The 27,205-nt window shown below is 40.4% G+C and overlaps 2 protein-coding genes across 14 annotated transcripts in view; both read right to left on the minus strand.

Annotated features, from left to right (window-relative positions):
- Window positions 1–432: 432 nt before the first annotated feature.
- On the minus strand, window positions 433–19,606 carry cep170ba (centrosomal protein 170Ba). 9 transcript variants are annotated; one of them, XM_086148612.1, is made up of 19 exons: window positions 19,264–19,603; window positions 18,393–18,530; window positions 16,475–16,564; window positions 15,620–15,700; window positions 13,733–13,789; window positions 13,252–13,381; window positions 9,180–9,305; window positions 7,976–8,470; window positions 6,948–7,888; window positions 6,619–6,738; window positions 6,028–6,166; window positions 4,295–5,923; window positions 3,028–3,274; window positions 2,541–2,685; window positions 2,186–2,287; window positions 1,989–2,077; window positions 1,534–1,627; window positions 1,385–1,436; window positions 433–1,287 (listed from the first exon to the last, which is right to left on the minus strand). In XM_086148612.1, the coding sequence occupies exons 2-19, from the start codon at window positions 18,495–18,497 to the stop codon at window positions 1,064–1,066; spliced, it is 4,866 nt and encodes a 1,621-aa protein (XP_086004738.1). In that variant the 5' UTR covers window positions 18,498–18,530; window positions 19,264–19,603; the 3' UTR covers window positions 433–1,063. The 9 variants fall into 9 exon arrangements, 8 of the variants coding, with proteins under 8 accessions (XP_086004738.1, XP_086004754.1, XP_086004770.1 ...); XM_086148628.1 differs by having other exon boundaries at window positions 3,028–3,169; window positions 13,225–13,381; XM_086148644.1 differs by having other exon boundaries at window positions 2,541–2,670; window positions 3,028–3,169; window positions 13,225–13,381; window positions 19,264–19,602.
- Window positions 19,607–24,900: 5,294 nt separating this feature from the next.
- The window catches only part of akt1 (AKT serine/threonine kinase 1), a 36,064-nt gene continuing 33,759 nt past the window's right edge, over window positions 24,901–27,205 (minus strand). For all 5 annotated transcript variants that reach the window (XM_086148698.1, XM_086148717.1, XM_086148682.1 and 2 more), the window contains exon 14: window positions 24,901–26,814. In XM_086148698.1, the coding sequence (XP_086004824.1) occupies window positions 26,735–26,814 (80 nt within the window). In that variant the 3' untranslated portion in view covers window positions 24,901–26,734. The remainder of the gene's footprint in view (window positions 26,815–27,205) is intronic.

Raw genomic sequence — 27,205 nt, forward strand, 5'->3', positions numbered from 1 at the left:
TTTGTGAAATTTGCTTGAGTCAATGATCTTTAAATAAGCCTGGCTGTAGTCATGTGAGAACGAAACAGAAAAGACAATGTGGCTTCAAAGGCTGAGGAAATAAAACAGCGCCCTGATAAGGAGCATGCAGGAGTGGAGAATTATTGTATTGTCTGTGGAAGAACACTGTGTCTGGTTAACACAAATTCTCTTCAGGAGCTAACTGCATGATGTGATTAAAGTGACAGTTTTAAAAGAATAGGGAGCTAGAAAAGTTTGACTTCTTCTCACAACTCACATTTCAGAACCCATTGCACTTACAGATGCCCTTCTGTTTGAAACACACTTGACTGAGGGATTACATGTGGACTTATACAGCATCAAAACTAAGGAAAGGACTGAAATTGTTTCAATGGGTAATTTACCAAAATAAATAATTTAATCCAACATGAATTGATCTTGTACTTCTTGTACTTTATTAAATATCTCTCCAAATTGTGATTGTAAAATAACACATGATTTACAATATATTCTATCTAAAATAATCTTTACATTCTTTACTAGATCAGATCAACGATTAAAGTAGAATCCAAGCACATTAATGTGAATATATATTTAAAAAACATACATGCTGTTTTTTTTCTTGACAGAAATACATTTAATCAATATTTGCAAAGGGTCTCATTGAATCACAGAACACAAGATTTCCCTGAGATAATCATAGTCAGGCTGGCTTCATTTTGCCTAATTCATTAAGTCGAGATTTACAAACTGATGTTGGCCACATCACTGGCAACTAACAAGGCTGGTGACACAACGAAAATCAAGTATTTGACAAGAGGTCCATTAGAAGTTAAATGGATTAACTAAAGTAAATCCTTGCCTTTTGTGTGGTCCTGGCATTAAGCATTTTGTGCAGGTTTGACTGCAGGTGATAGCGTTCATCCTTAGTGGTGTGTATGACTGCAGGAGGCAACATTTCTGTGTATCCAGTCTCACGCCCCCCCTCCCTGATTCAACTTTCTGTTGGGTGGAGTCCATGGGAGTTGAAGAGAACACTCAAGCTGGGTGGGTTTGTCAGCACTCAAACCAAATATCCCTCTCTAACATCATCTGGTGTCACAGCTGCACTCCTAACACTCTCGCTTGGCCTTCGCCCACCTCCTCGTTTCGAGGCAGAGTGGACTGTTCTCCAGTCTCGTGAAGCCGGAGCTCTGAACGGCCGGCCCTTAGACAAGGATGCAAGCCCAGATGCTGTGGACTTGGTTGTTTGAGGCTGCCCACTAGGCTCCACAACTACATTAATGACTAAAAGGTAAAAAAAAAAGTTGTTAGATAATCACTAGTGCAATTTCTCACTTATAATTAAAACTATTTAGATTCATATTTCAACAAGAAGCCTTACCTTCAAGTTGTCTCTGAACTCTCCTGAGTTCTTTTAAAATAGAAGTGATTTCCTGAAATGCACAGCAAATGATTTGTTCATTGAAATGCACACCGATTAGCATATCTCCATATTTATCATCTTCTCCCAATTCACAAAAGGTCACTTACCTTGTTGGAGGTTCTAACAGCAGGGACGTCAACATCAGAATCTACCCTGGCCTCAATTTCTTCCCAAACATCCATCCTATCCTGGAACAGCACTCTACGCAAACCAAGCCAGTCAATTATTAAATTTTGCTTTTTGAAGTGACTCATTCCAATCATCCGATCACTTCATGATATCATTCCAATTACAAAACAATTGCTGTAATGCTTATCTCACGACATGAAACTCTCAATGCCATTGATCCTCTGGATAAAATCTATCCCAAAGATTACATCTTAGTTCTCTCACTCCTATATACCCAGATTATAAAGTCTGTGTGCTGACTGTCTCAGCTGGGACTAATCTAATAAGATTACGTTTTCTGAAATCTGGCTGAGACAGACTTAATAAATTTTCCCTCATTCTGATCATAAAATCTTTAAAATCTTGACCAGCATTTGTTCTCTTATCATCTTACTTGATTTTCTCCGCAAGTTCCTCTGTGTTGTCTCTGATGGCCATGATAATTTGAGACACTGGATTAAGCATCATGTTGTCCTCAGTTACCTGGAGGAAATATAAAAAAAAAACAAAAAAAAAAACTTATCACCAAACTTCAAGTGCCTCGCATCTAGTATTTCAGAAAGGTTTAGTAGGTAGTGTGTTGTGCCAGACCTCCTCCCTGGAGTTCTTGTTCTGGGCACCTGGGTTCTCAAAGTCTAATTTTGATGAAGAACTTGGGATTCTCTGACAGTTTAATCCAGACTCTGGAACACCCTGAACGTGTTGCAACATAACTTAGTCTTAGTGAAAAGAGGGACCTATCTGGAAATGGCTGATACGATCAAAATGCACTTAGTAATACTGATCATATGTCTGCAGCTCTTAGCAACGACACCAGATAGATTGAAATAAATTACAAAGAAAAACTCTTGACAAAAATGCTAACATAGTCTGTACAATATGAAGATGAAGTGCTTCATTTTCTCTATGATCCGTTAAAAAGAAGGGCCAAGATAAGTTTAGAAACCTCTTCATGGGCAGTCTGGATTGCAACTGGTCTCTTGCTCTCTAAGGACTCCTGTGGTTCACCTTCACCTGCCACATCATGGATCTCCTGAGCCAAGATAGCCAGGTCGTTCGCAAGATCTTGACTCAACCTGCCAGAGTAAAACCTATAAATGACAGCTAACAAAAATCATTTTGCACTAAAGGTTAGCCTTGATTTCTTTCAGTTTTCACAGGTATCTCAAATAATGGGAGCAAAATCATAAAAAAAAAAAAAAGGATGTGAGCCTAGATGCTCAGGAAGCGTTGTACTATACTACTACTGTACAGGAACATAAATAACACATATTAATAAACCTTGTTAGCCCTGACTAGTCTAATGAATGCCTTGATTACTGTTATAATACTGAATACTCATTAAGACACAAGCCCACAAAACTAAACCTTTTGTAATTCACGTCGGAAAAAAGAACTCTCCAAAACTGTCGAGCCAAAAAGTCCTGTCATACCGTGCAATCTCAGCACTGTGGGCAGACCAATTATGGTATGCATCACCGTCATGGTTCTCGTCTCCAGAATCCCTGGCCTTTGGTTTTGGATGAAGCGCAACCACCTTTTGAGACCGAGACTGGTGGCGTGGAGTATGGGAAGCTGAGGAAGGTTGGGAACGTTTGTGTTTAGGAGTGCTCAGCTTTGAGTCATACTCTTCGTCTGAGGTGGAAGTATAGTCAGAGCCTTTCTGCTGTCTCCTGGACCCTTGGCAATGTGAATTGGTTCGAGTTACAAAGGATGAAGAAGAAAGGGGAAACAGGAGACACAAAGATACACCATCAAAGTACACCCCCAAGAAAATCTGAAGTTTTGACATTTGTTAAACATAAATTCTCTCCGCAACAAAGGACAGAAAAGGGTCTGTGGAAGTGCTCACAGCAAAGCAGCTTTGGGAACATTTAACAGCTCCAAATTGATTTACAAACCATGTGAATATTAACTTCCACAGCACAGCAGCAGAGTCCCACACAAGAACCATAATCATAGCCATATGCATCTTCAAGCACATTATCTATGTCATCATGGCAAGACTATGTAAGGTAAAAACTTAAAATTGCCAAACAACATATGACCACACCAATCAGATCAGTGAAAATATAGTTTACCAAGGGTATTGTTGTTAGAATGATAGTGTTAGTTTAAGGTCCAGAGTCAGTTTCCTTTGCAATAAAACTTGAGGGAGAGAAAGTTGCTAAATAGGACTCTCAATTGATTAGACCTACAGCCTGTCAATGAACTGAGGCAGATCTTGGGGTGGCTTGAATGGATTTTGCAAATACAGATTGTATATGTCCATCAAGCTATTTTCTTAATGATAACCAATGGCTAAATTCATAAAATGCACGCCCTTTTGTAATTATTCTAATCCATTTAAATCACCCAGGACTTTCTGGATGGCAGGGCAGTCATTTTCGGGGGAAACGTATGAATGACATCCATACTTGACCACAGTGTAGATAGACTGATCCCTGGTGTAATTGACCTTCATTCTGTACCACTGAAAATCTTGATTATCAAAGAATAATATATTGAAATAGAAAACAACTGAAAGTTAGCTAACAAACATTAGCTAGTATTTCTGTCATTAGAAACTCCTACAGAGTAGAGAAATCTAGCAAATAAGTATTATACTGGAGAAATTATGTTTTGAACTTCAAATCCTTCCTGCTTTAATACAGGTGTATGTTTTTCTTAACAACAAAGTTAAAGGTTAGTATAACTCACTTGATGTGCTGCTACCATATTTCGCACTGCTGGAACGTCCCCGCATAATTGGGGTCTTTATGGGTGCTGTTTTCTGTGGCCCTTCCATAGTTTTCACTCCTGGAGTTGAGGTCCTGGATATAGAGCTGCTGCTCGCCTCTGTAAAACGGTTGGAGAACCCTGAGCTCCTACCCATCCCTTGGGCGGTGGAAGAAGCCTCGGTATCACTGGGTGTATTGAACGAGCTTGTGCGCTTTCGAGGCATGGCTAGCACATCCCACCTCGAGAGTTTTTTGACTTCCTGGGGCTGCTTAGTTTGAACATGAGTGGTCTCCTGGGATGTTCGGTCTGTCTCAGCTCCTTCATTGTCTGAGACCTCACCTAGGCGAGCCCGCCTTAACATGGATGCCCTGGTGGGTCTGGGGGCTGACAAACTGTTTGCACGACTCAGAACCTGGGTCACTTTGGAACCCTTGCCATCTTCATTCTGAAGTGGTATCGTGTATTTTTTGCGGCTCTGGTAGCCATTCAACTCCTGATCAGAGTAAGGAACACTGGAGCTCTTTGGGTCATCACTTAGATCGGTGGAGCCTCTTTTGCCAGTGCTATGTCTCAGTCCAAGTTTACTCCTGATGGACTCCTTTTTGGTGTCCGTCACCTGTGAACGTCGCCTTTCTGATAAACGTTCATTAACAGGAGATTGGTGAAATGACTCCTGGCTAGCTATACCAGAGGATGGCCTCTCCTTTTGTAGGTGGGGAGAATTTTTTTGGGTGGGGAGTAAGTTTTGCTTGGTCTTATTACTGTGCTGGCTCACTGTGCTTGAGGTATCCATGTCAGACTCCCCAGAAAGAGAGTCCACAATAGGAGAAGGAGTGGTTTCCCCTTGTCCTATTTGGAACTTGGCCTCAAGAACAGCTAAAACATCCTCTGTCTCTTTGAGGTAGGAATGAGTGTCCTGATTGAAGGATCCATGGGATGAGTCTGGGTCTCTTTGAGGAGATCGGCTGGAGATGTTAGGCAGTCGGGCACTGCTAGGAGGCCTGTCCATGGTGAAGCTTTCTTGTCTGACTAATGAACCCTCCTTGGTCACTTCCTGACCCAAGATTGGAGCAGACATGCAGGACTTAAATTTCCCTGAGTCCTGGCCACCTTTCTGTTTGGTCAGGGTGGCTGTTGAGAAGGTTTTTGTCGAGTGGCGTCTCTCATTCTTAGGAGTGCTGGGTTTTGAGCCTCCATTTTCTGAGTTGGACAGAGCCTCATCTGACATGAAGTAGAAAGATGTGGACCCTGCAGGGGGTTTGGGGTCATCCTCATTTTTCTTGTCCTCTGTGTCTGACAGTGGTTTCCTCCTCTGTTCTATAATGGAACCATCATCAGATTTGCTGGCATCACTCAAACTGTCAGGTTCTACATCATCCTGTACTGATAATCTATGAATAAAATTTTCAGACCCATGATCCATCTGACTATTCTCCTCAACATCAAACGTTGAATTTGGATCATAGTGAACATAAATGCTGGGAGTTGTGGTTTCACTCTTCTCCCCCATCGGCACCTGTGGCAGGATGCGGCGGGTCTTTACACTTTCGTAACTGATGCTGTCATTTTTTTGCCCGAGAACAGTCTTGTGGTCACCTGTACCCTGTGCTACAAGAAAATGCTGCAGTGAATATCAAAGACACACTGGAAAAGATAATTCATTTATTTTCAAAATTATTTTAAACAGACTACAGTCCGGTTAGATGGCTTACCCTCTCCTGACAAGTCCATCTGGTATTGGCCATCAATGAGGCAGGAAGAGGGCCCAGATTCAGTATAGCTGTCTGCCAAACTGGCCCAGCAAGACATCCACTTGGGGGCACCCTTAAAAACTGTACCTGCTGCAGAAACCTGAGAGGAACACACATTAAAATTAGTAATTATAAATGAATCCAAGATATAACAAAGCACACTTGATGTGATTATGATGTGATTTGAGAAATGAATATTTAGGAAGGGGTCGGCCTCCTTAATCAGCAGATAGAAATCTAATAGGCCTTCAAAAAAAAAGGGCGTTTTCTTTAAATCCAGTCAGACAAGAAAAAATCAGAAACAATTAAAAACCCAGAATGTGCGTAAGGAATAATATCTGAAAATAAAGGCAGATACACCATGAGAAATAGAGGAAGCACTAGGAAGCCAAAGCAAGACATGATGATTTTCTATGGCTTATGAACCCAACACCTTAATTTCTTCAACAATACTTGTCATCGATTGATTGTTAGAATGAATTACTGATGCCATGCTATGCAAGAAAAGGTTACCTTTACCAGATACTGTCCCTGCTCTAGAGGTGAGCTCACCTCCTTACAGCTATTCTGTCTATGCTGGTCCCTGTACTGAACAATTACAGGCCTAAATGTTGCTGATGCATCTGCTTCACTCTGGTTGGTTTGCTCTGGCCTCTCAACAACACCAAACACCTGTCAGGAACAAAGCATTGCAAATAGGTAAGTGAAGGAATGAGGAGACTGGACCTGCCAGTGCCTGTCATGGCTCATTCTGCAAGGGACCTTGTGTCAAAGACATAGATGACACTGCTGAATTGCAGATCTATCAATTTCTGACTGTATATCAGAGACCAAAATAACTATGGTTTTGATTCAAAAGAAGAAGCAGAAATTAAACCTGCCTGATCAATCTTGTTTCGTGCCTCTTCAAGCTCCTTATCATGGACATCTGTCTCAATGGTATAGGTCCCTGCATCACTTAAACTGTCGTCTTCTTCATTTTTAGGGCCACCAAGAGGACAATTAACATCTACAATCTGAGATTCTGGGGTTATAACAGGTGCAATGAGATGAGCAGAGAGGTCGATGGGAGAGGAAGTCTTGGGCACAAAAGATGCATTAGATGGAGGAGGGGTAGTGGGCGTCGGGTCCGACTGAGATAGAACTCTTGTTTCAGTTTGGGGCTTTGACAAAGGACCAGATGTGCTTTTCTTACAACTTGGAGAACAATCAAGCTTCCCTTGTTTGAGGAATTCAGCGGTGAACTCCTGGGCAAGTTTGGATCTCTTGCCTACACTGCTAAAAGGCCTGACATTAACAGAGGATGAGGAGCGAGATGAAAAAGTAGTGCTCATGCGCTCTTCTGTCTTCTCCCTTCTTAAAGAGCCAGCTCTTTGGTGCCCTGTTGAAGCAGGACCTTTGAGGGGAACAGTGTAACACTGAGTAGGGGGAGTACAAGGGCCTGTGGAAAGGATTTTCTCTCCTGGTGGACTTGAGCTTTTTCTTGTCTTCTCCTGCTGAGGGCGAAGACTCGAAGGCTCAGTTGGAAAAGTGTTATTGGTGAAAGACTGTGAACGTTTCTTTCTCAGGTTATCATCAAAAAACTCAATGACAAAAGCTTGCTGAGGATCCGCCTTGCCAGCACCAGAACAGGACTGAGAATTTGGAGGAGACGGAGCAATTGGTTCTTCGGGATCAGTAGAGATGCTGTGTTGTTGTGTGGGGGTCCTCTGTGTGAGAGGTGAAATCTGGAACTCAGTCTGAGGTTCTGAATGACGAAAGTCCTTCACAATTACTGCAGAATCTTCGAAATGACTGTGAGTGCTGTCTTCATGGTGGTTTCCTGAAGATAGAAGAATTTTGTTAGTATTAGATAGTATTGCTTTTACAGAATATTATTAAACGTCTGGATTCTTTTTGACACACTCACCCTTGGTAATCTTCAAAAGGGATTGATCATTGTTTATACCAAACATTTCTTCAGGCTGTGACTTCCTCCTCATCATGCTAGCATTACTTTGGACCAGCCAGTCAGCAACCTTATTCTCTGCTGACATCACCTCAGTGGGTGCAGTAGCTGTCTCTGCGGAAGGGAGCTTGCGCTGCTGTCGGAATGAGAACTTTGTCACATGGTCCTTGATCTTCATTTTGCCTGGAGTGCACTCATCAAATTCGATAGTGAATGAAGCATGGCTTTGGACCACAGGTGGTGTCGAGGTAGAAGGGATATGCTGAACAGGTGTTGGAGTGTCCTTCGTTGGAACCTCATGAACCTGCAACTCTGGTTTTGTGGGGTGGTGCTGCTGGAGCTCTTTTGTAGGAATCTCAAAGTAGCTGGGCTCTTGGCGGTAGGAGAAGATAGGTTTGACCTGATTGTCAGACAGAGACCCGCCAGTCTCATATCGAGAATGATCTTTACCGCGCTCTGTAAGCAAGATGGGAGATTGTAGTTATCAAACACACCTTTATTAGAAATGCCTAAAAAAAAGTTCAATTTCAGAACTCCAAAAAAGGTATGGAAACAATAAGTGTTTATAATATTAGTAGCAGAAGCCCCAGAGAGGTTTGCTTCTTCACTCTTCAAAACAAAGAGAGCTGTAATTGTACACAAAAGTAAATTCACTAATTGAAATGGCCGTGATTACACAAAACAAAAATATTACTGAAATTACAGCTGCCAACTAAATATTGCAAAATATAATTTCACAAGCTTAGAGTTCAGTGGAGGGTAGTTGGGTAGGAATAATCGTTTACAACCCAGGCAACATGAACCACACAACCTCCCTCTCACTCCAGCAGCTTAAGAGTCTTAATCCATCACGAGGCACACAGGCACTGCCCATTGGCCTTGCATACTAGATCTAGATAATGGACCACAACTGGCAGGCTTAGATCTGCCTTGAGCTTTATAACATCCATCTCTCAGTGACACACCAAGAGCATCTGATACCAATGCCACAGAAAAGCACATAATTTCAGACTAACTTAGAATTGAAAGATGTGGAAAACACTGTTGATAAGTTTGACCAACAGGACAAATTGTTAAGGTTAAAAGCAACAAAACAAAAAAATCTGTATAGATACAATAATTTGGTTAGTACACATGTTAATAAATATATGAGCTCATTTAGGACCTGGACGTTGTTGTTCCGGTGATTTTCCTCGGTTTAACTTTACGCTAGCTAGGTCCTCATCCTCCCCCCACCAGGATGGTTGGCCATACAGAGGGGTTGGCTTAGAAATTGAAGAATCTGTAGTACCTAAAATAAAAATGTCAAGTCAATACACAAGACAATGCTAGGCACACAAAATGAATACTTAAGTCATTGCTTGACTGCCATTTGGGCATCAAAACACCACCTTCAAAAATATTCCCCCTTGTCATTAGAAAACAATTCATCTCAATAGTTATGCTTCTGCAAACTTTTTTGTCACTACTCTTCCTCTTTTAATCAAACTAATCTTACATGTACCTGACTTTTAACATTTGCTTCTGGTAATATATTTGAGGACGGGTGACAAATTGTTCCCTACAAGGTTCTTTAATTTACTGTTCTTCATAAGATTTCGACCTCTCCTGAAGTTCTCTGTATCCTGTCATGCACCGAAAGCATAATGCCTCTTGTGAGAACAAGGCTAATCGCTATCTTCAAAAGAGAAGCAACAACAATAAAGGATGTAGGGATTATAAGGATTATAAATTATACATTGGCTAGATTTGTTAGAGATAATTATTCATTCGTATTCTTCTGACCTTTGTATAATCCCTAAATCAAAGAGATGTGAGAGTCATTTCCATCATTGTTGAAGTTCTGTTTGGCTCCTGGTTTGCCGTCATACACAAGCCAGACAATATACACTGCTCAAAAAAATAAAGGGAACACTTAAAAAACACATCCTAGATCTAAATGAATGAAATATTCTTATGAAATACTTTGCTCTTTACACAGTTGAATGTGCTGACAACAAAATCACACAAAAATGATCAATGGAAATCAATTGTATCGACCCATGGAGGTCTGGATAAGAATCACACTCAACATTAAAGTGTAAAAACAAACTCCAGGCTGATCCAACTTTGATGTAATGTCCTTAAAACAAGTCAAAATGAATCTGTGTTGCTTCCTGAGTGGACACTATGATTTCACAGAAGTGTGATTGCCTTGGAGTTACATTGTGTTGTTCAAGTGTTCCCTTTATTTTTTTGAGCAGTATATTTAGTACTTATCTAATTATCTCACTTCTAGTTGTCATCTTGATGATTTAACTCAACTAAATCTCTGGGAGGTAGTATGGATGGTACATGAACGCAAGTATTAGATATACTTCACAGAATAGTGGAGTCTTAGTGGAGTCGCAGCACGCTCGGGCGCAAAGTGTAAGCTGGTTATCTCAAATCTTAGTGTAGTCGTAGCTCAATCTTTTCTCAGTCTCACAACAATATCAATCAAGTTTGATATTATTGCAAGTTTTAGCATTATGTCACCGTAAAGACTGAATCAACAAGCAATAGATGACCTCCGACAAAACTGGAAAAAAAAAAATAGCGGAAGGAAATCGCGATCAGTGTGGAGTGTCCAGAAAGAGAAGATGATGGTGTTGGCAGAACAGTCAAGCTTGTACGATGTCAACTCTAACATATCACGACCGAGAAGAACAAAAAGTGATAAAAATAACAGCAATACATTTAATTTTAGGTGCCTTATTGAGGATGGAGTTAATTAACTTTATTTGTGCCTTTATTTTATCATTCTATTTTTATTCTAAATGTTTACAGATCATATGCTCTTAGTTCCTGTACTACCCTCTGTGCTCTCCAATTGCCCCCCAGGGACAAATAAAGTTTCTCTGATTATGATTATTTGACTAATATAGGAGAGGCTCTGCAAATAATAAGTGAAAACAGTACATGGGGGGAAAAATTGTTGAAACAATCTAGTTGTAGTTTTCCATGATTTTTTTTTCTAAAATCTTTTCAAATTCTTGATGTGATACCTGCAGTCTTATTAAAATCTCAGCCGAGTCTTAGCATAGTAAGACAACACGGAGACTTAAGACCCTTAAAACTAGTCTTAAGATGTGAGCTGGTGTGAGCTGAAGTTTTACAAAGGTATTTTCAACATTTTTTGTCTTTAGATATAAGCCGAACATTGTCCAACTGTCCTTAATGGCAGAAGAAAGCTTGAGCAAGGGAATTACACCTTGTGTTTTGTAACCAAATGCTGAAGAACAATGTTATTCAATGATAAATAAAGCACCTTTTTTAGCTAAAAATTGAAGATGCTGTGTTGAGATGTTGAGATGAGAAAACGGGATAATGAGTAGAAAACATTATCCGGTGCTAATGTGACTTCATAAGAAGCGTGACAAACTGTTACTTTTATGCTGGCTAAATCATGATTCACAAGTGAAGAGTCACACCTTGCTGACATCTGGTGGGTTTGGTACACTCAATATCATCTACATCGGTATGGGAAAACACGCCAGTCTTGATATGTATGTTACAGGACTTTACTGGATTCATTTAAAATTATTGGGGGGAGAAAAATTACACACAAATATAAAAAACTAAAAACTCACAAGTCAAATAATTTTAGCTAGAGGGAAGCAATTTGCTTTATGTCATCATTACATGCCCATAGGCTTTATAGTCTTTGAATATGGGATTCAATTAGTAAATGAAGTAAACCATGCCCTTAATTAGCGTAACGGTAATCTAACCCAATCCTTGAAACCATGAAAGTGTGAAATAAGTCAAACTTTTTGCCCCTCATTACCATTTTATTAGCCTGATACAATCTTTCACTTTGTCTGACTGGTTTAAGAGTTCCCTAAGTGAGCTGGATCTCACATTAAATAACTTATCTGCTTGCTCGCTCACGCACGCAGGCACTCGCAAACACACACACATGACCGTCTTCATCTCAGTTTGCAGTCAAAGTTACAGGATATTTGTGGTTGTCTTTTAGCTCCAGGGGAAAAAGCCTTAATCTCACTCCAATAGGACTGTTTTTCTTACACTAAATACTGCACTTCAAAGAGTCATTTAGGGGTAATGACCTTCTGCTGGACAACTCTTACTCTGAGCATGACATTCTTTTCCTTCTTGTTCACAAAGGTATTTGATATTTGATTATTAAGCAGCAGAATTACTAAGTAAACAACAGCTGGAATCGGATTTGTTAGTGTGACTGGAATTAATTCATCAAGTGTTTCTCTTGAACTAACAATTCTCTCACTGTTCCTCTGCAGATATTGTGACATATTCTTCATCCAGCACAGCTGAAGGCTGTTCATGCAAGAGCATGAGAACCACTGAACATTTTAGCTGCAGTAACTCCTCTGTATACAGACAAATTGACTAATTTGGCACTTTAAACCTACACAGCATTTGGATTTCTAGGAAGAGTAGAGCCGTCATTAGCGCGCTTGGTAAACACCCACACGTGCCGAACTTAACAGAGATAAAACTACTTGCCCTTCACCTTGTCTGGCACAACTTAACTCATGTTTACTAGTACTGCCAACCCTAGGATATTACAATCTACTTTTTAATTAACAACACAGGATTGTAGCTTCAGTCTCCTTGGCGACATGGATGTCTAATCTCACAGGGGGAAGGGCTTTAACAACATCTAAGGTAAAAGGATAGTTTTCAAAGCTGTCATAATAGACTGGATACAATTTTTCCATCACTCAATGTAGGCTATACTGTACTCTGTGCAAGGATTAACACCTTATCCTTAATAATATTTCAAAAGGAACAAGATTGAGGATTGCACTCTGATGGAACACATAGTATTATGCATATATATTATTATAAGTAAATATATTATTACATTTGCAATTATAAAATGAATTGCAGAATTAACTCACTTTTATGATACCAGTAGAACAGTCAGTAAATGCAACTTTAGCCATGTATCTTTAGGTTCCCAATACAAGGCATGTAGTTTGGCAATTGTGAGTTCAAAATAAATAAATAAAACATACAAAACTTTAGCAAAAGCTTGCAACTACATTTAAAGATAGATTCAATTGCTAGAAGAATTGCTTGAGTGATTTCATGGACACCCAGAGCCATTCCTGGACAGATTTGAGTCTATTTCTATGACCATGGTATTCAAATTTTGTTTAATAATACCTGTTCTAATGGACTGTGTATGGACACTTGTTTACCTGTGAGAGAGAAGGCCCGGCGCTCACCCTTGTCCTGCAGTTTGACATTGGAAAGAGCGTCTTTGTGCTTCTCTGAGCTCTGAAAATGCTGTTTATCTTTAACCTTGGCGTCCAGGGATTTTATAGCAAGCTGCAACTGACTGGTGTACTTCTCATGCTGCAAAGAGATGAAAGGGAAACAGGATGTAAAAATACCCTAGCAGCAATGACAACAGATGCAACTGTCCTCATAGATACACTAAAAGGAAACTTTAGCAGGGACTTGTGCACTGTACTATTTCATATTGTTAGCATGCACAAACATTGAACCATTTTTGAGTAATTAATAATTCTCAAAAAAAAGGAAAAAGAAAATCAAATAAATACAAGTTTGATCTTTAATCTGTTCAATAGCATTTTGTAGCAATGATAGGTTCTCTTGGCTCAGACTGGCAAGTTAGATGGGTTTTATGAAAAACTGCCAATAAAATAATTTCAGATTAATACACATTAATTAGGAATTACTCACTTTCAGCGCTTCCTCTGGTACTTTGTGTTGACTTTTCTCCAGAATATATACATGAGCATGTGCAGCAGTAGTTAAAGATTCTAGATGTAGAATCTAGATGTATTTTGTTTTCTTTCCTCCTTCTTCTTCCGGCTTTTCCTTTCAGGGGAATCAACTTTCTCCATCTAACCCTATTCTCTGTATCCTCCTCACTCACATCAACTATCTTCATATCCTCTCACATCACGTCCATAAATCTTCTCCTTGGTCTTCCTTGAGACCTCCTGCCTGGCAGCTCCAATCCAGCAACCGTCTACCAATATATTCACTATCCCTCCTTTGTACATGACCGAGCCATCTCAGTCTGGCTTCTCTGACCTTCTCTCAAAAACATCTAACATGTGCCGTTTCTCTGATGGACTCATTCTTGATCCTGTCCATCCTGGTCACTCCCAAAGAGAACCTTAGCATTTTCATCTCTGCGGCCTCTAGCTCTGCCCCCTGTCTTTCTGTCATTGGAGCTGTTTCTAGGCCATACAGCATCGCTGGATTCACAAGTGTCTTGTACACCTTTCCTTTCATTCTGGCCGATAGTCCTCTATCGCATAGTACCCGACACATTTCTCCACCTATTCAACCCTGCTTGAACCCGTCTCTTCACCTCTTTTCCACACTCTCCATTGCGCTGGACTGTTGACCCCAAGTACCTGAAATCCGTCAACTTCTTGATCTCCACTCCCAGTGGCCTCACCATTCTACCCGAGTTCCTGTCATTCACACACATATACTGTCTTGCTGCAACTAACTTTCATTCCTCTCCTTTCCAGAGCATACCTCCACCTCACTAGATTTTCCTAAAACCTGTTCTCTGCTCTCGCTACAGATCACAATGTCATCTGCAAACATCATGGTCCATGGAGATTCCTGTCTAACCTCATCTGTCAGCCTGTCTATCACCATTGCAAACAAGAAGGGGCTCAGAGCTGATCCCTGATAGAGTCCCACCTCCAACTTGAACTTCTCTGTTACCCCTGCAGCACACCGCATCACTGTCTCACAGCTGGCATACATGTCCTGCACCAGTCTAACATGCTTCTCTGCCATTCCAGATTTCCTCATACAATACCAGGCTCTTCTCTTGGCACCCCCGTCATATGCTTTTTCTAGGTCTACTAAAGCACAATGCAGGCCTTCTCTGTACATCTCTACTAGCATTCTCAGAGCACATACTGCATCTGTAGTACTCTTTCTAGGCTTGAAGCCATACAGCTGTTCATAAATGCTGACTTTTGCTCTCAGTCTAGTTTCCACTACTCTTTCCCATAACTTTATTGTATGGCTCACCAAATTTATCCCTCTATAGTTGCCGCAAATCTGCACATCCCCCTTATATTGTTTTCTTTCCGTTCATGTCCAATTCTTTTCAATTCTAATTTATTTTAACGGAGAATAGCACTGCCTTCTACCGCATGAAATGACAGAAGGAAACATCCCTTGCAACCCACCGATTGAGAATGTTGCAATACATCCCACGAGAGGTCTGTTAATTTCTACTGACTAACATTCCTAAATGCACCCCCATCTAAACTAAATTCCATCACTCATGGGCTTTCTGCTCTCAGGGTCAAAGGGTACAGGATATTTTCTGGCTGCAGTCGACTATAATCTAAAACCCCTGACTGAAAAACCAAAGGAGATTAACGTGCCCATGGAGTGGACAAGCACAAAGGGAAAATTGGGGGGTGGGGGGATGTTATGAAAACAGCTGCCAACTACTGATTCAGAGCAATCTGGACAACTGATCACCAAATTAAACAGTTCCAGGTGAGGGGTAGGAGAGAAAAGATCTCATATCAAAGCTATCCTAAATTGTGGCATTAATCTTAAATAAGCAAAATCCAAAAGGATATCATAACCAAACCGAATGACATCTGAAAGTTTGAGAGTGATGTAGGTCTGCTCCGGAATTCTAAGGTCATTCACAAATGTCTGCATAACAGAAAAACAAAATGTGTTAATAACTGAACACATAACACAAGTACATATGGGGATTTAAAGGTTTCCCCACCTATTTGTGGTATCTGCACGCTGCACTTTACAACTAGCCGCTTTCCGAATGAAAGCTAATCTATTAGCACATTAAAACTCTGATGAGATTAGGTTTGTTACGCAATAGATGTCTTACCTGAATATCTAATGGCTACATGAAGTTGTAGCAAATGTGACCATTAATTCACACAAATTCACTATGTGCATGTGCTGTTGATCAGGAACACTTTATGTGAACAAAGCACGAAGGGCTTCTGTTTATCCCCAGACCGTTAAATGTTGAGAAACACAAGTGCTGCAGTGGGCAGGGGGGAAAAGTAAGAGTGGTATTTTAGTCAGTATAACCTAAGTGAGGGTAATTGTTGAAAAACCCAGCATGGTTGAATTTCTGTTACAGATTCTTGCACAGTTCTGCTCTGATTACTTTGGCTGCCTCTGCAATCAAAGCCAAAAGAAAGGGAGAGAAAGAATGAACATGTTTCAACCACCATTGAACTGTGGACTGAGATAATGCTGTAATGGAGGGGGGATACAGAGTTACAAAGAAAGGGGTCCACGGCAGCAGGATAATCAGCCATTCTGATTAACACTGTTCTAAAAACTGTCTCTGTCCCTGGCACAGAGAGCAATTTGTGTTGGGGGAGCCTGTTGCCTGGCTCCCACATCACTCTGCTTCCAGCCAAGCTATCTGACACGAAAGAGGGACTCACTCACCCCATTCAAGCTGCCCAGGTCTTTCACCATGTGCTCATCTGTGTTTTGATCATAATTAATCACTGCATGCTGTTTGTCCACGCTCCGAGACTGCAGAGACAAAATAAATGAATAAATAAACAAATAACAATCGTGTTTTTAATTGGAGCTTAGAGTGGATAGGCTTAGCACTATTTCATCACTTTTCACACTGTCCCAAACAATTGCAATGTTAATATAGTACTTATTTCTAATAGTATTCATAGAATTCAACAGTGAAATGCCTAAATCAGCCAAAGCAACATTTACTTAAATACTGATGGACAAGCAAGTGCCATACAGGGCATGTGAATGTAAATAGTTAAATAAGGCAATTTTAGGATGTACTTGTGAGTAGCAATTTAGGTAAAAATTTGCCATAAGAATGCAACTCATGCCTTTTTCAAACTGAAAATACTGCCTTGAGAGGGTGAAATCTCATGTTTTCAATTTCCAACAGGTTGTATCGCTCAAAATTTGAACACTTAGCTGCTAAGCACAGTGCCAAGTGTTTAATGGATGTCATGTTCTCATTGGAACAAATATTGAAGGTTCCTCATCACATTCATCATTTTCTCTAACTAATCTTGTTTAAATAGTCAGTCTGCCTTAAGCATGGGGGAATTTTAAATTATGTCTAAATACGCCTCCATCAGTTGTGTGCAAAGTGACTGACTCTCCCCACTCTCTGCTCATTGCCCGCTCAGGGACCTCCGTTATCACAAAAATCATATCTACTGAGTGTGACTGCCAAATTCATTTGCAAAATTACCACCAACTTTCATGGCCCATTTATGGTGATGGAATAAAGCTCTTCTGCACTAGCCAGGATGGACTACTCACGCGCATTGCCTTTATCACCCTATACGTTGAGAGGACATGCAAATAATGCCTTATAGACTCTGCATCGCCTGAAGTGGTGGAGTAATGAACCAGTTTGACTACTTGATGAGGTCTCATTTTCCTAATCTGTTGGCATTTGGCTGTTTGACAACAATTTAATATTTAGCCCCCTCAGAGGAAAATATGTTGTGGCAATATAGAATAGTAAACACACGACTGAACTTGAGACAATATGCATCAACTATGAATATAGGAGCTGTGTATTGTAATAATTGGTCACAGACAAACAGGCATTTATGGACCCGTTGCACTGGAAAGTTCAAAAAACTCAGGTAAATGCTCTCAGGAATGCAAGCTGATATTCCTTGCTTCATTCAGTCCCCACTTGCTAAAACAAGTTGTCGTCAAGTTTCAAAAGCCATGAAGCAATGACAAATGTCCAAACTGAAAATGTTCAAGATGGTTTGGTGTAGAAACTGATTGTATGCTAAGTTGGGAAGCAATTCTGAAAGAAAATTTGCATGATTTCAGACTGAGTCAAAATTTGGCTTTTCCTGGATTGGGCTATGCCTGAATGTGACAAGCATTTTCTTCCAATTTGACCAAACTGTTGTTAGCAGGGATTTTCGGCGCATAACACTCTAAGTATAAATAATGACTTTATGGACAGCGTTCCTCTTTCACTAGCCTAACAACAGAACGGTGAGAAATTCAGGAGGTGGTACATTGTGCAAAACCTCAAAGAAACAGTGTTTTGACAAAGCAGGAGTGGAATGCTTCAGTTGTCATTGTTTGAAAGGCAGTCAGGGGCAACATTTTGTACAGAGTCACTAGGTAACATATGCAAAACATGCCAGTGATGTTTCACACATTCATGCAAATAGCGACACTGCCAGTCATCACTGTGGAGTAGTTAAAAGAATCCTGAGAATTTTACACAGAAAATAGAGAGGGCCGGTTGTGATGACGTTAGACAGGTCAACGTAAAGCTCCCTGCAAGGTCAGCAGAGAAGCAAGTGCACAGTCTCACACAATCTCCGTGCACAAGGTTCCACACCTGCAGCATTAGTTCGCATTCATCCCGTCCGACAAAGATCATCTCCCGTGGCAACCGGTGGCGTGTGCCAGAGCTGCTGACCAGGAACCATGAGGTTACACTCATTCTGGAGCCACGAGTCAGGATCTGCTTCGCATTCTATGACGAAAAAAGGGCAGAAAACGTTGGAGGGAAAAAACAACAACTACTGGTTGGTTGGAAAAGAAAAGCTTAGAGATTGAGCGGCTGCCCAACAAAAGACACAAACAAATATCACACTTACTTGTCAAACAGGGTTCTTCAAAACCCAGATGATGAGGAGAAATTCTCCTCCCACCTGATGATGAGAATTTCTCCTCCCACCTGAACAAGACCTGTTTATCCAACCAATTCTGGTCTGACAGTGTTACGAACTTACTCTGTTAATGCAATTAAATAATCTCCTCTGTGCTTGTGAGTCAACCTGGTGGAAGGCTCGAAATAAATTTACAGGGTGTTCAGCCACTTTACAATACACAGGCAGTGATCAAACAGATGTTTATATAAACTTATGCATCAGCAACGTTTATTTAATTAGACAAGCTAGAGACCCTGTTGCATCGCGGCGCATTTCATTGACGTTAGCAAAGTGAACACCATACGTTACTGGACACGATTTCATTTCCTGTATCTCGGGATAACTTAAACCCCTTTCCCAAAGGATTATCGACCACATCGCGACGTCATATTTGACATGAAAAACATATTTATCGTCCAAATAGACGACAGAAACGTCCCTCAGACGTCTGCGTTGGCAGCTTTGCTTAACGTCATTGAACTGCTGGCTGGAAAGAAGAAAAACGCTGAATTTTTTTTTTTCTCCCCAATGACTGTCTCCGGACTAAAAACGCACCTTGAAAGCCTTCTCCGTCTTGATCCTGAGTGAAGCCAGGGTTTACCGCTTCAAGAGCGAATGAAACTCGACGGCAAACATAAAAAGAAAATCAAAAGGCAACAGGTACGAGTGGCCAGGTAACTTCGGATCACACCCTCATTTTCCTCGGGGAGTGACAACCAGACGAAACTCTCCCGTTGCCTTTTCGCCCGACACCGTGACGTAGCTTGACAAGAACCACCAAACGGAATCATAATGCTCGGGAGAGTAAGAGGTCTTACTCTTTTCGGCTTCCGGGTGCGGAAAACATCTCAGCGGTACGATAACTCCATTTAGACACGCCTTCAAGCGCTACTCGTTTTCTCCGTCAGATAAGCGGTGTGTTGCCAGGCAATAACATCAAAATGTAAAAAAAAAAAAAAATAATAGCACATCAAAATGTTAGATCTTTTGATTTCAAATGGAAGATACCATCATTTCAAAATAGAAGTGATGTGTTACCATGTCGTTTGAAGAGATTGTTGGAAATCCTAGATATATTGATATAAAGCAGTAGCGGACGGTCATTTCACACCTAAGCCTTCAGTAGTGCTCCATTTATCAATCCACCCATCTATAAGTGTTTTATGGCTATAAAAAACATCTTATTATGCAGTTAGCGGACTGAAAGTGATGGACAAATCCTTTTCTTCACTGTAACAGGCCTGCTAGCTTTGGAACTGCCCCACCTTTGTTACAATGTCAAGCTCTTCTTGAAAAGTCCATCTTGAAAATGGCTTTAACAATAAATCTGCCACTACATCAAGTTCTTCTCTTCCTTCATCCGTCATGGGTTGACAAATTAGCTATTATATCAACACATCTATATTTGTGTTCCTGGAGCCTGCTAGCTCTGGCTAGTACACTCTGACTATCCATTCAAAGGACGTGTGACACACTGATGTTACCGTGTAACCTTCTAGAAGGCCCAGGTGTTGCAACTCAAAATCTGATTGGTTCAAGCAACAGTTTCATCAACACTAATATTTCACTAGAGTGCCTGTGAATTTGATTCTGCAGGCCTCCAGGCAGATTTCTTTGATTTTGGCCCTGCCTGGCAAAGAATAATGGCTTAAATGTGATTGGTTAAATGCTTTAATATGAAAATACATGTCAGGAAGCAGCACAGCCAGGGAGGAGGCTATGAAAGGAAGCAGACAGACAACTTGGAATTATTTAATAAGTAATTATGGACAAAATATCATTACAATCAGTCTATGATTCAAATATTTTTAGGCCAGCAGAGAAGGCCTTGCGGGCCCTGATGGCCCGTCTGTGATATAAAGAAATCCTTTTGTACAATAAAAGAGCATGCCTTTGACAAACTGTTGACGCGCCATATTCCGCACCAAAATGAGATGAAGTTTTTTTTCCATTCCATATACTTTGAATCGTCGATGCAAGTGAAGTAAGAAAATCCTGAGTATTTTAAAAAATAAAACATAAATCATAGGAATTACAACATATAATCAGTGTATTTAACGGGCGCCGGCAACCATTGCAGACTTAACGCGCGCTATGGTTCATCTTCGTCTGTATAAACGATCTTTGTCTCCGGTCGAAATCGACTGGAATGTTTATCCTGTTTTAACCGAGAGGAATAACAGACGGGGAGTTTACGAACAAATTCGTTTGGCTGTTGCGTGCGTGTACGTGGAAAAAGGGTTCGTCAGGAACTGCATTACCATGAGATTTAGCTTGGATGATATTTTTACTTTTCGAGTATGTGTTTTTTTAAGGAGCAGAACGTAGGTATCGATTTTGGTGTTTTTTTTGTGTCGTACAACATTCAACTAGAATGTTTCAGACCCGATTATTTTGAAGATGACATTCCCTGGAGGATATTGTATCATATTTTGACAGTTTCCATGAAAAGTCTCGCAGGATTAGTTGTGTTGATATTTTTCTGAAAATAGATGGCAGCACTGTGTTGCTCTCACCCAGTAAACAACTTGAGACAACCAAGGTTTTATATATATATATATATATATATATATATATATATATATTTGCATATTTATATATTTGCAAACACCAAAAGACAGGAGGCAGAGCTAGAGGCCGCAGAGATGAAAATGCAAAGGTTCTCTTTGGGAGTGACCAGGATGGGTAGAATCAGGAATGAGTCCATCAGAGGAACAGTACATGTTAGATGTTTTGAAGAGCAGGTCAGAGAAGGCAGACTGAGATGGTTCGATCATGCACAGAGAAGGGATAGTGAATATGTTGGTAGACGGATGCTGGAATTGGAGCTGCCAGGCAGGAGGTCTCGAGGAAGACCAAAGAGAAGATTTATGGACGTAGGAAGAGTGGATATGAAGATAGTTGGTGTGAGAGAGGAGGATACAGAGAACAGGGTTAGATGGAGAAGGTTGATTTGCTGTGGCGACCCCTGAAGGGGAAAAACGAAAGACGAAGAAGATATATATATAAATATATATATACATATATATATATATATACACATATATATATATATATATGTATATATAACCTTATGCTGGGCAAGCGTTAGTAAAGACACCCATCTCAAATTGCTGTCCTGAGCATGTCAACAAATGTTCTCGATCAGACCTCAGTCCACATGAATACTTTTGGGAAATGATGGAACAGGAGATATGCATCATCGGTGCACAGTTGGCGTGGAGGACAAATCGGCAGTAAGTGCATGATGTTTGATCATGCCACTATTTACTATAACCTATAAGGAATGTATTCAACACCATGTTGGATATATTCCTATAATAAAGACTCATATGTAGGCAAACGACTGGTAAACCAGGTCCTGGCAAGGATTGCCTAATAAAGTGGTCGGTTGTTGGAAAGGTGATACATTAGTGGTGTATGTAAAAAAATCTTATGTATGAAAATCCACCAAGTAGACCATGACTTCTCATATTGTTTCCCTGGGCTGTGCTTAAGCAGGTGCTTGTGGTCCAGGCCTGTCCACTAGTCACTGGCCAGTATATTGTCCTCTTTGGCAGCCTCAATCAAACCCTGCACTGAGGTGCCTTGTTGACTTGAATTATATATACTTATGTTTTAATTATCATGGTGCCGATGAATTTTAATCAAGATTGGCCCTCATTGTTGTCACTTTTAGTTGTGTAGTTGTCTACATGTACCAAGTCTGCTCCAATACACAGAGGGCTGAGAGTAGATTCTTTTGAAATCTCTGGTTTAACGAAAACAACATCCAGTTACAATGTAATGATCCAATACTTTGATTTATAATGTTATGTTTATTTATATTTATTCAAGGCCGTTGGGGCCTTTGTGCAGAAGTGATCTGAGGAAAAACACTAAGAACTACATGTATGGAAAAATGTGTTGTAAGTGTCACCCATCCATCCGACGCAGGATCACAGGGATGCCAGAGCCTATCCCGGCTGTCGTTAGGTGAGAGGCGAGGTACACATATAGAGACAAACAATCAATTTACTGTCATTCTCACATTTGGACAATTTTCCAATTAACCTCCTGCATGTTTTTGGACAGTGGGAGGAAATCAGAGAACCCGGAGAAGAATATGGAAACTCCACTTAGTAAGGGCCCCTTTTGGCGTAAGCACTAACCACTGCGCCATGGTGCCGCTATAAGTGTCACCCAAATAACCCAATTCTTAATAAGGTAATGAGGTTTATTAAAGTTGACATGGTGACCTAAATGTTGAAAATGTCAATGAGTGAGAGATGTGCAATGAAAAATCACTCCAACTATTTAAAAAAAAGACAACAACAAAACAAAGCAAATTCCTCTATTGTCACCATCATCCTTCCTGGCCGGGGTCTTCCTTTTCCGGCCCTGGTGACTGAGAAGATTTCGTTTTTTTCTTTCCCTGCATCTTCACTAAGCAATTTTCAAAGTGATGCAGAACATTATACTATATGTTTGATGAGACAAAAATCCTCTACTTTTATATCATCTATTGATTTACTTTGTAAATAATTTTTCATGCAAGTTAAGTTGCCACTCTGGTGTCGCTAGATGGCGCTCCTGACTCAATTACCTTGGTAATTTCTTAAACAACGATCCAGTCATTCCAATGATTCAATAGAGACGACTCTCGAGGGAAATCGATTCATTCAGGTCTTGCTGACACTTATAAATGGGTTCCAAAATGAGGAGAAAATGAAAGATTTGACCTGCACTCACCATCAAAATAATACCATCAAGCATCTTTACTTAACCATGGTACAAGAATAGAATTGCATATCACACGGAAAGGTTTGGTTATGTCAGTATTTCATTCAACTCCAAGCAATTTTCTGACAAAGTCAGTGCAAACACTCTTGAGTTGTGCAGGTTGAGTTAAAACGCTCTTGGTGTCAAAGTCATCAAGGGACCTATAGCAGATAGAAACAGCTACACAATTGCAGCCTTGAAAACACTGAACTTAAGTTGCATTCCCTCATGAAAAAAGGTAACTTCTGTTTCAATAAACCATCAGTCTTTGACAAAATCCCCTGATCCAGAGATGGATTGTAAAATAGATTGACATGCCTCACTAGGAAAACCATGAGTGAAGAAAATACAAATATGGCAAAAGTCCATTTAACGGTCCATTTTCAATGAGTACAATGTGTTCGGAATCAACAACAACATGAAACAGATGAAAAATATTAAAGGAAAATGATTATAAGTCATTTGCAGAAAGAGTCTTTAACAGGACTAAGATGGGAAATGTTCCATTCCAAGCAAAGAGATTTGAATTTCAGAGTGAGACTTGCTCCTTAACATCCCCCAGGGGGAGGCCTGTGAATAAGTCGCAGCCACCGTGACTTGTGTTTTGGATAGCGCAGCTGGAGTCAGGTGAAGGCCCATGCTGGGCCGAGGAGCAATCTCGCTGAATGGCACCGTGCATATGGCCAAAGACAGACTGTGAGCCCTGGCTGTCAACATCTGCTCCTGAGACTCCTACCATCTGCATGAGGCCCAGCTGGAGCAGCTTTCCTGTCTCTGACCAGCTGCAGACACCCCAGACATAGACCTGAGCACTCCACCACCCCCCCCAGACTGACAGTGGGGCCAAGACAGTGAGCTCTGCTGAGAGCTAGAGCATTTGTGTCACAAATGTTGCCGTTTAGTCAGGCCATCGCAACAATACTTAGATCAACATAAATGTTGCTTTAAGTGATTAATATTTAGTTTCTATTCAATAGAAGACCATGGCATCTTTAGGGAATTCAGTGGTGGTTTACACCTCTCCATGTATCTGTGTGTATCTGATAAGTAAATAACATAATTACTCAAGATTCACAACCCCAGCTGTTTTTTGGGGTATTTTCTTGCACCATTTCGATATTTGGGGATGATTCTTGAGAACTTTTCATTTTCAGTGATCCAAATGATGCATTATTATTTCAAGGGAAAAAGATTATAGTAAATATGCTTTAATAAGGCGATGAGCTAAATAGCAGAACTGACAGTTACTTGGATTTAAGCAGTGTCAAAATTCCTCAGTTCTAACTCATTCCCCTCACCCCAAGAGTCCCCAAACCTATCCAAATACATTAGCAGTTGTGCAAATACATCTAATGTAATTCTAGAGGTTAGTTCTGACTGATAGCAATTTTATTTTGAAACTCTCAAAAATATCAAGGAGTAAAACACAGATTTTTATTTAGATCTTTTATTTCATCAATTTGAAAGAAAAGTATAAACAGTGTACAAAGTTTATATTATTTGTTTACTAAAGCTGGTGTCCTCAAGTCTCAGAAATATGGGAGGGCAGGTATAAAAAAAAACCTCAAAATAAAATGTATAAAATGAATTTCCCTATTTTCAAAAGGTGACAGTAAAGAGTGACTGTGCATAGGAATAAGTAAAATCAGATTAAAAAAACTGAAATAAGGTTTTGAAACAATTGAAGAGAAAACAACGTCATAAAACCATTACATTCAATAACACAATGTACTTTTGAAAAATGATTATCTTTCATTTCAAAACACTAGAGCCTTTTGGAAACCTTTTAATCACACTTTGAAATGAGAGTCACAGTTCCCAGGATTTCAGGTAAGCCGTAGCTTAAAATGTCAATTCATTCAAAGAGGCAATTCTTGTTTTATTTGTATCCACATTACAATTTTACATCATCAAATAAGCTGTTTTGTTTTGATCAAACGCAAAAACAAAAACAAATTCCAGATACAATCATTCAGGAACAGCAAAGTGCGTATCATTGGCACAGTCATACTCGTTTTAGTCAATGCTGATCTCATAAATAAAGAAGCTTGTGAAGGGACACAAGCCACCTAAAGAGGCAAATCAAAGATGCGCTTTCCCCTGAAGCTCAGTTTGCTTTCCTAAAAAAATGTAGTATGCTAAAGTGACCTCATTGAGGCTGCAGTGATGCACTGGATGCAAACACACCCAATATTGTAAAGGTAGGAAAAACCCGGAGAACAGAAGTTCTGAAGGACCAGTGAGGACTGGTGAGCCTGGCTGATCTCCATCAGAGGGAAAACAGGAGTTGTTTGGTGCACAGCATTGAGAGAGGAAGGCAAGAGGAACTACAAGCACTTTCTTCAGGGAGCTGGAGGAGCTTTTTGTTTAATTCAATCTTGATAGGAATTGGGGGCCTCTGTTCTTAGTGACCATGATGTGCAACTGCAATCCACTGCAAGTTGGTTTTACATTACTGACTGATTGACTGTTCACTGTTCATTATATCTCCGCTGTTTATCGCAGCGAGAATGTGTTGCACATTTGCATCATCAGAATGATGGTATGAAAGACTGATCTGTGTGGGTTTTTGTGGATATTTCTTTTTAATAAAAGAGGTCAGAGGAGTCCCATCCAGAGACGGAGACACTTCAGTCTTAGGAAAACTGACCACATTTTACAGCAGGGATTTAAATGGAAAAATTGACCTTATTTGATACGGTACATTCACTTTTGACAATGAAAAACAACTTGAAAAAGGCTTGGTCTGAATGGTAATTGAATATTTTGGAAGTCTTCGAGAGGAAAACACAACAAACAACAAACTCTTTGTCCACATTCTGTTTTTGGTCCACAGTACGCCTAAATCTATTTGAAATGATCAGTTCATCAATTATGTCTTTTAAATACAAAAATGGCCCTTTCACAAACCATACCAGTGGCCTTACTTGTGCATAACATTATTACATTTCCCCTAGGCATTGTGATGCATGGATGCCTGCACGGTATACATCACAGCGACCAGCAAATGCAGGATAGTGTAGACTGTGGTTCAGATTCAAAGACCACACAAAACAACTGAAGTTATATTGGTTTTGCCTTGCATTTCCTCCTTCCTGTAAAAACAACATAAAGAGATCTGTTTTTTCTGGAGTGGGGGGTGTTTGATTCCACCAATGGCATCTGTAGACACTGCTGGTGGGGCGAACCAGTGGCCCCAGTCTTTTGAGAGTGCAGTCAGATGGGGAAAGGGGTGATCCGGGGACCAGAGGAATGTACGAGTCGTTTAGGCCGTCCCACTGGCGGAGTAGGAAAACTGCGGGAAGTGGGGTCTACGCTCACTGTCGAAAGACTCCATGCTTTCATCTATGGATAGACAGAGTAGACATCTTTGAAGGACATAGGAAAAGGACCACTGGGCAAATATGGAAGAATACACAACCCTGAGAAAATCCATCTATGATATCCAGTCCACATCTATTTGGACAAAATCAGAATTTCACTCTGTATCTTATAAGTCTATATTTTGTCTACTGCCTAACCTCCTCGTGAATAGTGACAACTGTTGTCATGTATAGTGTGACTTTATAGTGTGAATCTCTGTTGCAATGAGAATTGATCACCAGCAGAGGGTAGACTGCCTTTAGTTACACTGGGGTGAGCTTCCAGACTTAAGAGAATTCATCTCTCATCTCAGGAATCCCCTACAAAATTCCATTTGAAAGAATACATCCAAACTCTCCAGCCGAGACGGTGA

Source organism: Fistularia commersonii, chromosome 1 (assembly GCF_037954325.1).
Source record: "Fistularia commersonii isolate RoL2024-O1a breed Wild chromosome 1, RoL_Fcom_v1.0, whole genome shotgun sequence".
In the NCBI taxonomy this organism is placed as follows: domain Eukaryota; kingdom Metazoa; phylum Chordata; class Actinopteri; order Syngnathiformes; family Fistulariidae; genus Fistularia; species Fistularia commersonii.

What these genes read in the sequence shown, in the direction of transcription:
- cep170ba (XM_086148594.1), bottom strand. Translation starts at nt 18,497, where the DNA reads ATGAGTGTAACCTCATGGTTCCTGGTCAGCAGCTCTGGCACACGCCAC. An exon ending in ACCTGGGCAGCTTGAATGGG is followed by an intron (nt 15,701 to 16,474) that starts GTGAGTGAGTCC and finishes TCTGTTATGCAG; the next exon opens with ACATTTGTGAATGACCTTAG. An exon ending in TCATTCGGTTTGGTTATGAT is followed by an intron (nt 13,790 to 15,619) that starts ATCCTTTTGGAT and finishes ACTGCTGCACAT; the next exon opens with GCTCATGTATATATTCTGGA.